This window comes from Dermacentor silvarum, chromosome 3 (genome assembly GCF_013339745.2).
Source record: "Dermacentor silvarum isolate Dsil-2018 chromosome 3, BIME_Dsil_1.4, whole genome shotgun sequence".
Taxonomy (NCBI): domain Eukaryota; kingdom Metazoa; phylum Arthropoda; class Arachnida; order Ixodida; family Ixodidae; genus Dermacentor; species Dermacentor silvarum.
This window is the reverse complement of record NC_051156.1, coordinates 118,398,882-118,417,013: the sequence shown is the minus strand read 5'-3', so window position 1 is coordinate 118,417,013 and position 18,132 is coordinate 118,398,882. Positions and strand designations below refer to the sequence as shown.

Below are 18,132 nucleotides of genomic sequence, written 5' to 3'. Positions count from 1 at the left end.
TTTTCTCGTTCCTTCGGCCGCCGCTGTCGGAGCATTCTTGAGAGAGGGGAGGAGAGGGGGGATGATGACTCATCCTGTTGGTTTATGCTCACGCGGTAGTAATGTCTGTCGACTCGCCGGGTGAGAAGGTGTCTCGGCGCGCGCGTGTGCTCTCTCTCTCTCTCTCTCTCGTTACCGTCGTCTCGTCTACGCTCTTCTAGACTTCTAGGCGCCGTTGTTCGGGTCGTTGTTTGAGGTGTATGCGCTCTCCCCCTCTGTTGAAGTTGCCGGCTTGCCGCGGGGCCGGCGTGTTCTTTCGCTGGCTTGCGTGACACGCGGCGCGCGCTTGGAATAAGCGCTCTTTTGTGACAGTACAAGACGTTGCAATAAGCTTACGGAAGGACAAGAAAGTCTTTTGCGAAATACTCTGCGTGTCGCGAAGGTAATCTGCAGTTCTGTTTTTTTTTTCTCCACCCACAGCGATAAACAAAGAAACATCTTCGGGGTAGCTTAGTGGTTATGGTGTTGCGATGCTGAGCTCGGGTTCGCGGGTACGATGGAGGCCAGGGCGGCGACAGTGAGATGGCGGCGAAATGCAAAAATGCTGGTACGTAGACTTAGGTGATGTTAAAGAACCCCCGGTTGTAGAAATTATCCCGGAGTCTCCGACTACGGTGCGCCTCGTAATCAGATCTGGCTCTTGGCTCGTAAATTTCCTGGAATAAATTTCGAGTAAACAAGCAAACAAAATAAAAAATGCCGCGTTTTGTTCGGTTACGTAATTTGGTTACGGTTACAACATGGGCTCGATCACGTCAACTCCTACCTTCGACGTGAGGGAAGGCTTTGTGCGTCCAGCCACTATCCACCTCAGCTCGGTGTCATGCTTCCCCTCGCACCCGCATGCAGTGTGCGGTACGCTTTGTTTTTCTCGCACTTGAACTTAATTCGCCACCGCACGGGGACGCCGACAGAGAAAATACGCTTTGAGCGTCCGTACGTTCGCTATCGCAACAATAGCGTCTTACAGTTACCCGGATGCGCGCACTTTGGTATGAATTGCTTTAAATTGCGGTAGCTCAAGGACGTACGAGCAGAAGGAAGCAAAATCAGACCAACACGTGGCGCATTCTTGATTCAACCTTCCGTTGATTATAGTGTGGCACGAATGTTCTAGGATAGATATTGGTCTATATTTGCTAATTAGCAACTTCAGACCCCGTGTGCCACCATGGTGCATTGAGGTGCGCAGAAATGGAAGCTATCATTTCCAATAAGTGATGGCGCTTTCCTGAGCTAGGCACGCCCACATCATCAATAACAGTGCGGCTGTAGTCTTTCGTAATACCGTCTCGTTTTACAGCGAAGCTCTACATGACTGGCCGATTCATCCGTCCGTCGCCTGTACGCGGAAACTATCATAGTCAGCAATGGCTCGAGCGCCGTCGTCTTGTTCCACAGCAGGCTAGTCGCCTCCCCTCGGCGCAATCGCGCGATCGCGATCGTGCCACTGCTCTCGCGTTCGCCGTCGCCCTCTTCTTCCATAGCTGGCTCCGTTGCCGCTCATCATTCCGGCGTAGAGTTTCACTTCTCCTCTGTCACCATAATGGGGAGGCCGCATTTACGGGGGTATGAGCAGTTGCTTAAGGGGGTATGATCTATTTATTCTCTTATGTGACGGACAATTTAATTTTGAAGAATCACAAGGGACAATGCGGCAATGGCGGACGGCGGGCATACCGTCAGCGACGTGGTTTTCTCCGTCGCAGCCGAACGTGTGTGTAACCTCACTAAGAAACGCAACGACGTAACCAATAATTGAGAGAGACTTCATAGTACCATCGGGATTAACCCATTGATAAACACCGGGCCTCACGTTTCAGCTTCGCTGGTTAACCATCCTAACGGAGTGCTTGGGCGGTGATTTTTTCTTAGTCTCTTTCGGACGCCCCCCGCCCTCCCAGCCAAAGCCACAGCTGCATGCCGAAGGAGGGCGAAAGCTCGATGCGAAGAGTCAAAAGCCTGTATTTTACATATTTAAATGGCAAGTGTTAACACGAGGAACAGAAACAGTAAATTGTCTAGAACGTTCGAAATTGGACTTCTCTACACCACACCTCGTGGTGCTTCGAGGGGTCAACCAGTAGTGTTTCGACTGCGGATTGAGGTTTCTGATACCACTTCCTTATTCGGCGGGGCAAACCACTTGGTCGCGTCGCTTTTTTCAAACCGTACAGCCCCTTTTCACTATGGCCTCCTAGTCGAGAGTACAGTCAGCAACTTGATAGCCTTTGTAAGGTGATAGTGTTGCAGACGAAGCATGAAGGGTGCACTGCGCCGAAATTGCTTCTGATCATGCAAGCACTTCTCAAATTCATTTCTCCACACGCTAAATAAAGAAACGTCGGTCGAGTGGGTTGTCATCTGATTGGCGGTACTCGGCACAGCTGACGAATCTTGGCAAAAATAAGTCTGAGTTGCAAATGCTTTACATTGGTCACTAAAGAATAAAAACTGATGTGTGGAGTTGGTTTTGACGGCTCATCCCATGTACCGCTTCATGTGCGACACGTGCTCTGTGAGAACGTTTGGCGATTTTGGCGATTGTTGTCTTGTAAGTTCTCCACGCGATACGTCACGGGTTCCAGGCGGTAGACGGCGTGGTAGGGTCCTCGGAAACGGGGGTCCAAATTTGCTACTCGTCCAGGTAGTCAAACCATCCTTCGAACGGAAACAAGATCGCGGGTTGATATGCCGGCAGAGGCTGTGCCGTGTTGGCTTTCGCTGATCGTACCTGAGCGCAAGCATTAAGAAGGTGTTGTCTGGCTTCGAGACGGCGCCGGGAGTGCTCTTGAAAGGATTCGACCCGGCGGTTTCAGGTGATTGCAAGTTCCGAGTCTAAAGGTGTTGATGGGAGGTGCTAGTAAGCCAAAGGAAATAGGGTAGCCTGCATTGTGTCTTCCTAGGCTGTGCTAACTCTGAAAACAACATTTGAATGGAAACGATGCGAATTGGTGTGGAAAGTGTCAGCATATGCGGCCCGCTTCATGTAGTCATTACACTATAGATGGTTGATGGAAGTACTGACAGAGTCAATTCCATGTGATGCGAGAGCGCTTTCAAATTCTCGGGACATAAAGCAACTTCCACGGTCTGTAAGTAAGCGTTTGGGAACGCCGCGCCTTAATAAAGTGTTGCTGCAAATAAATTCTACGGCAGAGTGCGCTGACCTATCTGGTGCCACCTCATCTTGGATCTACTTAGTCAACTAGCCGAAATTAACAAGCAGGCACTTAGTGCAGGATTCGTTCTTAGGAAAGTGACCCTAGTGGTCCTTGCCAATTTTATCAAACGGCCAACTGGTTGGTTCAAACGAAGTAGCGTAGTTTTAGATGCTGCGGTAGACACTTGGCGAAAGTCGCAGGTTGAACCCGCAGCAACGTGCGCTTCGACATCCTTTTGCATCCTGTGCCACCAGAAACGTTCTAAAATTATGGCGTGTGCTTTCGTCAGCACTAGGTGGGCATCAGTTGAGACACCATGAAGAGCCTGCATGATGTGTGACCATAGAGACGGCAACTACACCGAGCCGAAAGGAGGAGCTCTCGCGCGAACGCCGAAAGTGCAAAAGCAGTCCTTCGTCCAAATGTTAAAATCGTCGTAGTTTTGCAACACGCGATCTTGGTTGGCCAGTCCCAATATTGGAAATGACTTCGATTAGGGCGTCGAGCTCAGGATTACGACTTTACGTGCCTCTTACGAGTTCCAATATGCTCCAATATACTAGGTAGCAGGACGAAAAGTCGTTGTCTCGATCATTTGTGCAACTTCAATAGACAACTACAAAGTCGCACTGTTGGATCAGGAGGGACCAGTGCGCGAACTTCGAAGTCAAGTGTTGTTTTCACTGGAGCCAAAACAAGTGCGTTGTTATCAGTAACTACCACGTAGTAGCGTGCATAGAGATAGGGTCCAAACTTCTGGACAGCCCAGATTACTACCCTACACTCGAGCTCGGACTAATGGCGATATCGCTTGACATCTAATAGCTGGCGGCTTGCATATGAGCATGCATGGCGCCACGTGTATGGTATGAAGAACATTATTTGGGTCCTGAGGAATCAGTCTGGGACTGATGCGGGCCGCTCCCACGTCGGGACAGAGAGGCCGAGCCCCTATGCCGCCACACGGGCCCTCTGGACAGCCCCGAGTTGGTCCGCCAGCACTTCACTGTGCAGCATGCGCTGCCACCACCGTTCACCTTGAGAACCATCACCGGCCAACGCCGAGCAGCGTCAGAGCATGTGTTCTAAATCGACCAAACCCCCACACTTACTGCAATAGACTGAAACCCCACAGTCCGGATTAATTTTATTCATGACTACCGGGTTAGGGTACGTCCGTGTCTGCAAAAGCCTCAATGTAACCGCCTGTGGCCTATTTAATTTAGAATGTGGCAGGGGGAATGCCCTGCGTTCTAAGTAATAGTGCTTGGTGATCTCGTTGTAGGTTAACATCTGGTCCCTGAACTCAGGAGCGGGAGATACAGCCCCATCAGGGAGGGCACGGCACACTAATCCTCGTGCCTCCCTGTGCGCCACCTCGTTGAGGTTACGCGGGGCTCTCTCTACGGACCCCATGTGCGCCGGAAACCAAGTAACTGTATGCGGAGTGATATCCCTACCCTGCAGCAGTCTGTAAGCCGGTTCCGCAACAAGTCCCCTCGAGAAGGCTTTAATCGCAGATCGCGAGTCACTGAACACCGAAACTCTTCCTGAATGAAGTAGTGCTAAAGCAATAGCCACCTGCTCAGCAACCCCCGGATCCTTTGCATAAATGGAAGCGGCATTTCGAACTCTCCCTTTTCCATCTACCACCACCACCGAATAACCATCTTTCCCATTAATCCATGCCGCGTCAACGAACGCAGACTCCTCCTCCTGATCCTTTGCTTCTCGCAACAAAGCCCTAGCTCTTGCCATCCGCCTCCCTACATTGTGCACAGGGTGCACATTCCGCGGAAACGGACGAACCATGATATTGGTCCGAAGGTTAACGTTCAACTCGTGTAGCCGTGCCCCATCACGCGACACAGCCACCGATTCTCCGATTGACTCTAAGATATGCTTACCCGCTGGTGTACCAAGCAACCGCTCTCTCTGTGCCGTACGCTGAGCCTCGGAAATTTCATCTAAAGTATTATGCAAACCCAGTCGCAACAACATATCGTTTGACGTACTCACAGGCAGACCCAGCGCCGAATTAAATTTCTCCCCCCTATTCCAATTTAGCATAGCTGCCACATACGAGAAATGACACAGAATAAATGCGTGAACTAGCCGCATCGCGCCCTCTTCGCCTAAACCCCTATGCCTATTAGAGATCTTTCGGATAAGTCCTATGGCCGCCTCCGTCTTCTTGGTAATACGCTGAATGGTTCTGTTATTCGATCCATTCGCTTCAACTACCAAAGCCAGAACCCTGATAGCCTCAACTTTCGGTATCAACAACCCATCCCTAGTGTGGATTCTAACGCAAGTCTCAACTTCCGGTACCCAATCCTTCGGCCTACGACCCAGCTTCTTAGATTTGAAGATCAACAACTTCGACTTTATAGTGGAGCACTTGAGCCCCATAAGACCTAAATACTCTTCCGTAAGTGTTACCACCTCCTGCAACCTAGCCTCAAGCTCTCCGTCACTACCACCGACACTCCATATAGTAACGTCATCCGCGTAGATAGTATAGCCAATACCCTGGACAGTGTCCAGTATATTAGCCAACTTTGACATCGCAAGATTGAAGCAAGATCGCCACGTGTATATTCAAGGGGCGTAATTTCTGAGGGTCCGGACTCACAACATACATATTGAACACATCGGCCAAATAGTTAACTTCGTCGAAGCCGAAAAAGCGTTTTTTTTTTGGGCTTTAAACGAAGATTATCCGTTTTACGTGCATTTCAAGTGATCGTAGAGAGCACCAACAGTAAACCGTTGTTGGTCCTCTTCAAAAGCCGTGGCGTACACGATCACATTATCGAGATGAAGGAGTGCCATAGACAACTTCATGTGCACTAATACCATGTCCATGAGACGCTGAATTGTACCGTGCCTCGGAAAGGCCAAACGTAAGGCATTTAAATTGGAAATAGCCGCTAAAAGTCACAATGAGGTTTTCTCTGCATCTCCAGGGTTCATGGGAACCTTCCCCTAGCCTGACAGCAAGTCCAATGCCGAAAAAAATAGCAAGCCCCCTTGAGACAGTCCAGGGCATCATGAGGGCACGGCACGCGGTCTATGTCGGGGTGCGTTAGGTGATTGAGTTTCCTGTAATTGGTGCAAAATGTGATTGTGCTACATTTCTTCTTCACCAGTACCATTGGTGATGACCAAGGAGTGGGAGACTGAAGAATGATGCCATCTTTGAGCATGCCATGACCATGGACCTGAATTACCCACCGTTCGGAAGGTGCAACATGATTGTTTAATTCTGGGGTTTTACGTGCCATAACCAGTTCTGATTATGAGGCACGCCGTAGTGGAGGGCTCCGGAATAATTTTGACCACCTGGGGCTCTTTTACGTGCACTAAAACGCAAGCACAGGGGCGTTTTTGCATTTCGCCTTCATCGAAATGCGGCCGCCGCGTCCGGGATTCGATCCCGCGATCTCGTGCTCAGCCGCGCAATGCTTTAGCTGACTGAGCCACTGCGGCAGGTAAGGTACAACATGGCGGGGCTTGTGGCGAATATGTATGCGTCCTTCGGCTTCACTGCGATGCTCGGCCCAGGGCGTGCAATCGAGCTCATCTCCTGATAGGGAAATAGACTTATGATACTGCACGAGCAAGGCAAATGAGAGCAAATCTGAATATATTCCAGGCTAGACGTGCGTCTGATGACGTAGCAGGTTCAGTACTTGGTGTCGACGTAAAAGATGCTACTATTGTCGGGAAAATAGAAAAGGCTTCAACAGATTCATCACCACGATTTACAATGGCTGGTAGGCAACTGAGTTTCACTGTGAACACATGCGTCTTTCCCTTGGAACAAGCTAGGATACTTCGGGGTGACACGGTCTTCGAACAAGGCGGACACCTCGCACCCATCTCAACTAAAATCCCCCATGTGACAGCCTTATCAAGCTTAGCTGTAAGCCATGCACCAGATAAGGCTTGTAAAATTGCTGAACATGCAGGACCAGCCATGTAAATGTCGGCGTTTAACTTTGCTGCGTCACTTTAGAAGGAACGGAGCTGTGAGCAATGTTTGCTAGATGCTTCAGAGAGTCTACAATAACGCTTGAAATGAGGAAATGTGCCAAACAAGCAATACTCGAAGTGATCGGTGAGCTGAGTGCTCACTGACAGTACATAAATCAAGCACGACGTCTACCCGTTTGCACCAGCTACAGCCATAAACAACTGGCCAGCTGGGGCTATACATCGGCGACCACGAAATCCACGGAATGCACTTTTCCAAGAGCTTGTACGTCAACTGTATTTACCCAAATCGTTTGACTTCAGTGCCATTAGAGGATACAAGTCACAATTCAGGCACCGGTTTAAGTAAATGGCGCACACTACTTGAGTTGAGTCCGAGACATTAATAGCGGCGCCCGTGTCGACCAACCATTTTACATTCTTGTCAATCAAGGCCACTTCAGTGAAAACATATGGTACTTCGGGTTGCAAAGCACTACATGAAAGGGGCAGCGACAGCATAACGGCTGGTAATGCGAGCACCTGGATTTCCCAGCGGTCAGGGATAATATGCTCTTCTTGGCGAACTGTTGTACTCCCTCAATGCTCGGGTGTCTTGAATTGAGGTTGAAAGAGCGGCCGTTGAGTACGCGTGAGAAGTATGCGAATCATCCCCACGCACAACTTCTCACGCCACAGTTTCCAGTTCAACCCGTAGCAATATTCGGTAATATCTTTAATACGCATGCTGAAAGTAATCCCTGGTATCTACACATATGTTACGTGAGGGGAGATGGCTTGCGGTTTCACTGCGCTGTGTTCTCGCGCTGTAGTTCGCGTAGCGACAAGTTTCGGAGACGTATTGCAGCTGGTGGCCGCACGAAGTACTCGCAGTCGCTGCTGCACTGTTCATCGCGCCAGCGTTTTTGCAGCGAGTGCCCGTAGTCATCGAGTGGTATGTGTTCTTCTTTACCTGTGCGTGCGTGACACCATGCTTGTTAAGTTAGCAGTAAATGTTTACTGCAACTTATACGGCCGATCAAACTACTAAGCTTACTTCGTATAGCTCTCTAATATATATTTGTTATTTTGTTCTAGTTCCCATACACCAGAAACCAAAAGGTCCCGGACAAAAGGTGCGTCTTTGCACCTGACTGCGTCCTGGGCACCATACAAGCTGTACACGAAGGAAACAACGCTATACGAGTTTGTTTCGCAATCAATGTTTCACATTTCTGATAAAGATACGGCATTGTTTTAAAGTTGTTGCAATATTTAAAAATATAACTGTGCGTATTAAGCATAAAATTCAAGCAAATGTACGGTATGCTTCATCTCCACAGAAGCACAGTACTGACCTAAAACAGAGCTAATGTAGTAGAGCAGAATACGTCGGTCAGGGAGCCATACTTTACCGGCAATACTGCGATCATTCGAACTCTTTGAGGATTCCCAGCTAGCACGAAAGAGATATAATCATTCTTATTCATGGATATTTCGCTTTGACCGTCAAAAATCGAGATTGAAGAAGTCAACATCGAGAAGGATTCAATTGGGATAGAAAATCTTGCTATAAGGCGGATTTTAGAAGACGTTTAAAATCGTTTGTTCTAGCAGCCTACAATTACAGATTTTTTTGTTGTTGTTTTCTTTGTTCTGCATTTTGGCGGGAAAAACGAACGTTGGTTTTTGTTTTTGCTTCGCCCTGTTAGAAGAGAGTGCAATCAACCCATGCGCGGGTGTTTGCATTGTGGTGAGTGAGCACTGAAGGGGCAGCCGCTTGCTCTTTATGCTCATAATGAAGTCCACAATAAAGAATAAAAGTTACGCTGACCTTTCAGACCGTCAGAAGAGGCGTAGAGTTAATGACGAACTGATATCTGCCAGTCCTGTTGCCATGAGTACCGTCCAATAAGTATCATGGTAGGTTAATGAAAGTAGTAACCATGCTTCTAGTGAAGTATCCTCGCCACATAAGCATGCTCAATCCAAGGACAGTTTTCACGAAAGTGACCTTGCCTTGAAAGGAGAAAATGTAGAAGCACATACGCAAGACATTTCTAGAGAATATTTTGTTCTACAAAACGACTCTCCTATGAGGGTGGGCATCGAAAATAGAGGTTCTTCGGAGTATGCTTCATCATCTGCAGAAAATCAGGCAAGTCTTTGTCCACGCAAATGTGTGGAATTTCAAGCATGGCTTGCATCATGGGTTACAAGTCACCGAATTCCGCATGTCGCAGTTTCTGAACTTCTCCGGAAACTAAGCACCACTTTGGACGTTGATTTGGTCATCGACGCGAGGACATTGTTGAACAGTCCTCGATACGCTTCAACGCGATCTGTCCCTCCTGGCGAATATTGCCATTTTTCTTTGAAGGAAAATTTAGAACGCATGATTGCTGTGTTCCTGAGTGGCTGTCGAGGGTACATCGAGGGTCGAGAGTGTCGAGGGACAACGCTCAGAGAATTTTAAATGACAATGTCAGCCAAGCTGGACTGACGGTTCGCACTGTAAAATGTTTTTATATTGTTTGTCGCAGTTTTCGTTTTGTCTGTTTGGTTAACCTGTTTTATTTTGACCGAAAGGAAGAAAAAGACACCGTAGTCTAGTTGCTAGAGAACCGGCTGCTGTGCCCCACGGCAGAGGTTATATTCCATTATAGGTTACACATCCCATTTTTGTATTATTAAAGCGAGTTAGGAACCTACCTACCTACCGCAAAGTGCCAAGAACGGGGCATTAAAAAGTTCGACTTATGTTATTTCAAGTTATCTTTATAAGGTGGTGCTAGCATTATGGTAGCAGCCGCATTTCGTATTTTCTTAGTTAAATTAGCTAGCATTTCTGTGCTTCAGGTACCGAGTACGAAGCCACACTGAGTATTTTTCTGCATTGCAGCAGCGTCTGTCGCAAGAGGATGCAGCGCCGCGACGTATCATAGCGGCCACCTGACAAAGCGAGGAGTGGCGCGACAGCTCATCGGCGTCATCGCCATGGCATCGCTTGCGCCGACGCAGTTTGAGCAGCTGAGCGGACTGCGCTCTCCGCGCAGCTTCCCTCCAGATTGCGTAACTTTTGAACCCGCCGTTACATTCACCCTTATTTTTGTCAGGACCAGCCGTTAAGTTCCTGACGCGTATTCGTTCATGAACTGCGGAGCGCCAGACTGCCTTCCACATCTTCTTTGCTCACGTAAGTAGTCACTGCCACTTTGACACCTGTCGTGTTTATTCATTTACGGTTTTCAGGCGGGAGTTTTAGGTGGAAGTTTTAGGCGGTAATGAAGCTTTGCAATGAAAGCGCCTTGATTTTAACTGGAATCTCTAATATTGTTTAAGAGGCATGTTAACGTCTGCGTACGTTTCTTTTATTGTGTGCGTATTCAGGTTTGCCAAAGCTGTCTCAAATTACCTCTGTGACGTTTCGTTGACCGGTGATCGTTAGGATGACGATGACATTCCGGTTTGGGGCGGAATGATGAGACGTGCTACGATCTTCGCGTAGCCTCAGCATTTTTCCCTCAACGCTTTTGTGCGAGATCACTCGTGTGCTTTTCCGAGCATGAAAGATGCCCGCGAATACACGCAATACTGCCGAACGACTGGTCGCTCAAGGCAGTTTGCGTGTATTGGCAGGCATCTTTCACACTTGGAAAAACACTTTATGTAGCTCATATTGAGAAACAAAAAGTAGTATCGGGATTTTCTCATGTTGCTTTACAATCTTCTCATTGACACTTTTCATCTAACTATAGTAATTGAGAAGTTGATCAATTAATTAAAACTAATTATCTAACTAGGCGGAATGCAAAAAATAATCTTAAGTATCTCCAACATTACCTTGGTTTTCTGTCCTGGTATGTGGGACTTGCATATTTTTAACGTTTAGCTAAAGTTTAATGAAACACCCTGTATGCAGTGCACTGTTGCCTTGTTTTTTGTAACATAATCCGGCAGTGCAGCTATTTACCGCATCTTTTTTTAGGATACCTAACATTTTTTTGGCTTCAGTCATGCAGCAAATAAATTTTGAGGTCGCACTGGCGTTTTCTTTTTTTTTAACACGAAAGTGTTTTATGCCGGGGTCCACCAAGACTTCACTGACGTATTTCCGTCACGGAAATACGTCATAGAACATAATACAAAGAAAGAAACCAGAAGAAAAAGTTCCACAAACATGCAAAATTTGGAAATCGAACCCACGACCTCTCGGTCCGCGACGATAGATCGCCGAGCGTTTAACCCATTGCGCCACAAATGCATTTGCAGAGAGCTACACAGACGCGCCTTATATATCTAACACTCCTCCGTGTACCCGCGCTCTTGCTCGGGGCGGTGCCGCCGCCTACGAGCAGAAAAGAGAAGTACTGCATTATGACACTAACGCGCACCGACAGTGAACGCTTCGGTGGTCTCAGCACTACGACGCCTCGATGCCAGCATTCGAAGGGACGCTGGCATCAAGAAGCACTACCAACGCCACTTAGGTGGCGTTCACCGTACTCAGCACAGCGGAGCGTGGCCTCCGCAATTAGCTCTGAAAATGTTTCTGAAGTTGATCGCGGAGGCTGCAATTACGACGCGCTGTACGCGCTGATTTGACTCGGTGACGATTCAGTTACGTGCTTTGCCTTGCGCGTTGTATTAGTGTGTCAGTTACGTGCTTCGTCTTTCGCGTTGTGCTAGCGTGTGCAGCGTAGTGCAGCTTCCATATGCACGACGGTTGCTCATGGTCATCGACGTTGGTAGTCGTGATGGAGGAGACGTGCCACCAGGCGTCAGCGTGGGTGCATCAACGCCTAAGGGCGCTTTAGCCACAAAACACCAATAGACATTATATATCAATGTGCAATAAACATTACACTACTTCTGTGAAGACACGTTTCACTTTCGTGTTCTATACCGATTCCTATATAAGAGGGATCAACCACATTTTTTGCAAGTCTGTGCAGTAACAAAATTTTGTAAAAAAAAGAAAATTTCCAATATACAGTTGTAATAGGCACTGCTGTTACATTATAAACATAGATACTCCGAGTTTATCAGCATATTAATAGAGTTTTTTTGTAACTTACTATGCAGGCACATACCTACGTTCAAGAGAGAAGGCGCATGAGGGTGAAGACACCGATCACGTACCCTCTACAGGTGCCGAAAGGGGCAGACGAAAACGCCGCCGCCCAAAGGGCCACCACGAAACTCCTGAACTCCAAGAACCCAGGTAACTGTTATTTCATATTAAAGTCGTACGAATTAAATTTTCAGCATGACACATATACAGTCGTATATCGATATTTCGAACTCGAAGGAGCCCGAAAGTTTGTTCGAATTAAAGGAAGGAATTATTTCTGAAGTATTCGTGCACCACAGCACGACGTACGAACGGAGTCGTTATATATCACGGCGCGCAAGCAGATGGCGAGCAGGGGCCACGAGACTGCCCACCATGGCCACCGCTCGCTTCGCGATAACGGCAGAAAACGATGCTGTAGGGAGCAGGCGGCGCCAGCAGGACGGCGCCGGGCGTGCGCGGACATGTCGAAGGGGAGGGAGGAGGACGTCAGGGAAGCGGATTTGGCTTCAGCAGTTGTGACCCCGTCGCTTCGGTGACTCCCCTCACTCTCCCTCTCAACTCCCTCGTAGCTCCCCCACCTTCGACTGTCTCCGTGCGCGCCCGCCGCCAACCCGGCGCCAGCTTAGCCCTCACCCTTTCTTTTCATGCCGTTGAAGCGAGCGTTGGCCGGACTGGGCCGCCGTCGTTGCTTCCCTCTGCGTCGCAGCCGCAGCGTTGAGACATCGACTCGTACACGCGTGTTACGGCGCGACGACGTAACGGCGACCTTGCCATTTGAGAGAGAGAAATTTCCGCCGCGGTTCTTTTTCTTTTATTGCGATAGCAATTATATGGGCACTCCAAGCGTATTTTTGCCGCCGTCGTCGCCGTGATATTCCGTATAAAGTGCAACGGCGATGAAATCGTCGCCGCGCGCCATGTGTGGGTTTTAGTGTGTGGGCTCATTTCGGTGTAGGCAATAAATTGCATATGCAAGGACTCTTGAGCATAATTGATTTATAAACACCACGAGCTTAACCTTTAACCCATTGGCTTGCGTAACTATAAATGTCACCAAGGTCAAAGTTAGTGAAACTGGGTGGAAAATTACGGCTATCCACACACCTTGTGTGTGGATGACTCACTGTTCTTGTAAAAAAAATTCTTTACAAGTGCTTGGCAATGTTATTGTGTGGAGGGTTTCAAACAGGCAAGTCATAGGCGTGCAACATTTTAATGGTTTAAATAGAAGCAACTGAAGTTCTTACTGTATATGCTTCAAGAAGCCGTGCTGCAAATGGTCGCAGTTATTCAAGGTTGCACTCGTCTGCTGTCTTTTATTTTTTAAGGAATCGCAATATATTTGCTCAATTTGAAGTATGAGATGTGTTTGATAGACTGGTGTTTAGGTATATGATCAAGCCTGCGCCATTTCTGAATTGGCTATGTGATCTGTGGCAAATAAAATTGGGGTGGTGTAACAATGCTGTCACACTGAAGCTGTGCCTTTGCAGAGTCGCACTTACCTCTTTTCTCGTACAACATTATCAGAAACGCATTATCTATTCCTTTCTTTGAATGCTAATTGGCACCTACTTCGCACATGATTAGGAGGCTGCTGTCATCTACCAGTCGCCAACTAATCAAGACAACAGCCTCCTGAAAGCTAGCAAAATAGCCGACGCTTACACTGGTTGGCGATTGTACATGCAACACCTTCAGTTAGATGTAAAGTATGTCTTCAAGGCAACAGAAGAGAATTTCACTTGTGATCGGTTAATGTTAGAACCATGTTAATAAAGGTGGAATGCTCGAAAACTGTGTGCGTGGACCAATATATTGTAGTGCTGCCCATTGCCAAGATATAATGCATTGCTTAATGCCAATGCATTGAAAAACTATACGTTCACGAAGAAAAGTGTACTTCAATTAACATACGTTTTACACGTGCCTAATGTTTTTGCAGTAAGAAGACCTGCTGAATTAAGGAGCTACAGCCCAGCAGCCTGTTCGAAACCAGGTTTATCAAGGTCGATACCTGTAATGGACGTTACTCGTCTAGTCGTGTTTACTTTTTGCAATAAAAATGTTATTGCTGTATGTGTTTCGTGTATTGCTCAAGCGTAAACCTGCATGTCGCCGGCCGGCGAAACTCCGCAGGGATATGGGGAGAGGGAAGGAAAGGGAGACGAGGGTGGCGCTAGAGGGGAGGGTGAAAGAAAACGGATGTCAAAATCGCGATTGTAGCAGGATTCAATCTGTATTTTTTAAATTCTTCTAATGGTCTTGCAAAATCCCATTTTAAGACGGGATTTTTCGAAACTACTTTAAGCAGGATTCTAGAACTTCTTGAAATAGTCATATCCGCCGGACATTAGCAACGATATACGACCGTTTATCACCTTCTAAACGGACTGCACGGATTTTTTACTGCGTCTTTCAGATGTTCATTTAGTCTTGGCGAATCGGTATGGAAGCAGTTTTCTATCGCTTTTGTGCTAGCTGGGTTCCGCTGTATGCAAACAAACTGCTTGTTTGTTTCTAATGTTGCATTTGATCTTTAAAAAAGAACACTTTCATAGTGCGAGTTACGGATGGAGGTTCGTGGGTGGTGGTGGTCCGAGATGGCGCCCCTCGGTGGCCCAAGCGCACGATAGCAACGCGAAGGAAGAACCAGCGTTTGATGGTGGACAACGTTTATTCCTCAGCAAAGCGTCCGCCCGGACTGCGCCCAGACAAACTCTTCCCTCTCTCGTGCCGAGTGCCCTATTTTAAAGGCTCAATCACGCTCGGTGAAGCAACCCAACAAAAACGCTTACATTATTTGACTGTCTTGCTTTCACCCGCCCCGACGGGAGCAGCACTCAATTCGTCTAACCCCGCAAGCGTTTTTGAGTCACTCGCTGCCGGTTAATTGCCATCCGTCATGCCCGCTTGAGCAAAACGTTACCGGTCAGCGGCCCTCTGACGTAACATGGGTGGAAAAGCCGCATCCAGCGGAAATTCCCTTCCTCCGTAAATTAAGGAGCCGCCGCCACGGCTCATTTCCACGAAACAAACTTTCCACTCGTGCTTTGTCATTTCTCTGCCCACTGGCTCGGGGGAGCTGTCACGGCTTTCAACGTAATTTCCATGACAGCCACCGTGTGCATTCCTGAATGCTCGGCCCCACTGCAGCTGCAACCAGTATATGAGACAGCTAAGAAAAGCATGGCGAACTCTAGCAAACGACCAAACCTATACCCTCTCAAACTGACTGGAGCAATGTAATGACAACAACGTGCTAATGTTATGTGATGAGGATGTGAAAGTAGTTTTATATTATGAAAACTGCACTTTATTACTTGAAAACTATTCTAAAATGTTCGATACTTTATATGCATTTGCTTATAGCGCTATTTGATTGTTATTGAGTTGGTGCAAAAAATTTGCTGCTTGCTATTTGGACACGCCAATAACATTGCTCTACCTCCAGAATGCCTGGCGGATATGGTCAGGCTGCTAGCATCGCTAACGGTATAATGTCTCAGATTTAGTGCTCATAGAATGACGGCTACACGCGGGAAAGCTTTTATTAGGCATTTTATTGGTATTACAGCACTGAGGGCTGCTCGTCCGCTGTGAACTTTCCTCGGCTAAAGATGTAATGTGCGCTGAAGAGCAAAGCGGCTGCCACGCTCATTCCTCCGAGCATCCGATAGTAGCCATCGTATGATCCAGTCGAGTCACGAAAGTGGCCTACGTTGGAAACGAAGACATGCTCTCAGAAAAGTTGACATTGTAGTTTAAGCATAGGATACAATAACTTTTTCTTTAATTCCATGGTGCTTAAGAGTATGGAAAGACGTGTGCTCGAATATTGGTACTATGGCAAAATATGGCATGGAAAAAGTCTGTCCTGGCCACTATGATTGATGGTTCGGAGGTATCTAAATCGTTGTGTTATTTTTATTCCATGGAAGGCTGGCACGCTAAAGCTTTTGGCATTAGGACATTTATTAATGCTAAGCGCTCTAAGATGCAAACATATAGATAGAATAGAGCATCCTCCGAAAGCTTAGTAAAAGACGTGAGCTGTTGAGTTCGCGATCGCGCTCTAGAGTGGACACAGGGTCATAACAACTCGTAGCATGCTTTGCGGGTTCTACTTCAGTGTGCTCCTAATTGCTTTTCTTAGGATAAAGCTATCGAACCTGGGTTTGCATATTCCATCTCCTCAGTACATTCTGTTACGCTGACGACAACCGTTCTCGTCATTAACGACACACAAGCGATGATTTCCTTTCCTCGTTAGGTTATCTCGTCATCGACAGCTTCACGATTGCCATGGCACTAGGAAAATAAAACTTTTCCCCAACTTGATCCGCTGGTTTCATACCACCGAAGCAATGTGGAGTGTGTCGTCGAGCAGTGGTAGTCGATCATTTGGGAGTCAAGCAGTGTGCATTCGTAGTCGATGCTTACACTTACCACACCACAAGTCTATAATGAGGCAAAATTAAACACAAATTGAAGAGCGCGAAAGCTGTCAAGAGATTAACTTAAACGCTCGTACAACAAGCGCATTTTAACTAATTCTTCCTGGAAGGTGTTCGTTGTTAGGGCTGGTTCGGTATGCCTATCTATCAGTCTTGTTCTCCAGAGGCTATGTAATTTAATGAGCAAATGAGATCGTATGGCAAGGTTCTGTCTTTTGTCAGATTAAAGGTAGCTTGTAGTGATAGGCGTAGTTCCTAATTCCCTTTTTATTGTTTGCGGTAGAACATAAAAAAATACTGCGTCACACCAATTACTGAAGCGATAGCCAATAATTTCTCGCTTTTCACACAATCTGCACTATGTGTCCTCGCGAACAAAGCACCATCTTCAGGCACGTCTTCACAGGAAGCGTCGAAGTATGAAGTTTACGAAAGAGCGTATTTGCTGCCGGAGAGATCCATTTTCTTCACGCGAATCAAGACATAAGACAATAAATGAACACCAAATGTAGTACGGTATAGTGGGATCAGAATGCACATGTCGATAACGTCCCCACTGTAATCGGCTTTTGAAAATCGGATGTGCAATAGCGTTAACTATTTCGCTTTGGAACCCGTAGATAGAACAATTTTGAACAAAGTTGGGTAGAACGATGGAAGGCGAATGAAGTGAGATACGACGCTCTTCAATCGTACTCGGCAATGAGCGCAATGTTATGCACTTCACATAGGCTCTGAGAGCAGCGGCTGCTCTCCATCTATTTCAGAGGCCCGAACGAGCGATACTGCAGTGGTCGAGAATGACATTAGGTGAATCGCCTCAAGATTGTTCGTGACAGGATGTCAAGAGCAAATGTACAAAGAAAATGAAAATGCGCAAAATCGGCGGTACGGCCGAAATTAGGCGGTACTGCCTAATGTCGCTCGCGACATCAGTTCTGTTAAAGGTTTTTGCCTCAGAGTCTGCCTGATGGTTCCAGGCAGGACATTCAAAACGAGTCATGGGGGCCTAAAAGCATGAAGCCTTTAATGCAGGTGCCTCCTCAGGTGCCGCATAAATAATTTATTTAAGGAAAGGTTAAATTTAAAACAAAATGCGTAAAGACAGTTCAAATTGCAGAGTCATCTCAAGCGCCCCAGAGAAGTTACGTCGGGTATTTCAGTGCTTTCACGTTGTCCTGCTGAACGACGGAAGTAAAGGAGTGCGGTTGTTCTACACAAAGCAAACAAAAATAAACACGATGCACTAAGATTATCAAAACCAAACAAATCTAAACAGTGAAATGTCTAAACCATCGCGAAAAACAAAGATTAGCATTGGATTTGGTGAAACAACTGGTAATAAAATGTTCTAGAATGTTATTCATTTTACTAAATAAATATCTTAATTGACAAGGGGAGTCTGAGAGTGCGAAAT

The 18,132-nt window shown here is 47.1% G+C and overlaps 1 protein-coding gene and 1 long non-coding RNA gene across 5 annotated transcripts in view; one reads left to right on the top strand and one right to left on the bottom strand.

Moving 5' to 3' along the window:
• The first annotated feature begins 10,226 nt into the window (after nt 1–10,226).
• LOC125943959 (uncharacterized) lies at nt 10,227–14,304 on the top strand. Its single transcript, XR_007466020.1, has 3 exons — nt 10,227–10,377; nt 12,267–12,405; nt 14,204–14,304. It is a non-coding gene; the product is annotated as an uncharacterized LOC125943959 (long non-coding RNA).
• A 1,506-nt stretch (nt 14,305–15,810) lies between these two features.
• LOC119445743 (monocarboxylate transporter 12-like) overlaps nt 15,811–18,132 on the bottom strand; it is a 438,947-nt gene continuing 436,625 nt past the window's right edge. For all 4 annotated transcript variants that reach the window (XM_049663576.1, XM_037710029.2, XM_049663579.1 and 1 more), the window contains exon 7: nt 15,811–15,975. In XM_049663576.1, coding sequence (XP_049519533.1) covers nt 15,830–15,975 — 146 coding nt within the window. In that variant the 3' untranslated portion in view covers nt 15,811–15,829. The remainder of the gene's footprint in view (nt 15,976–18,132) is intronic.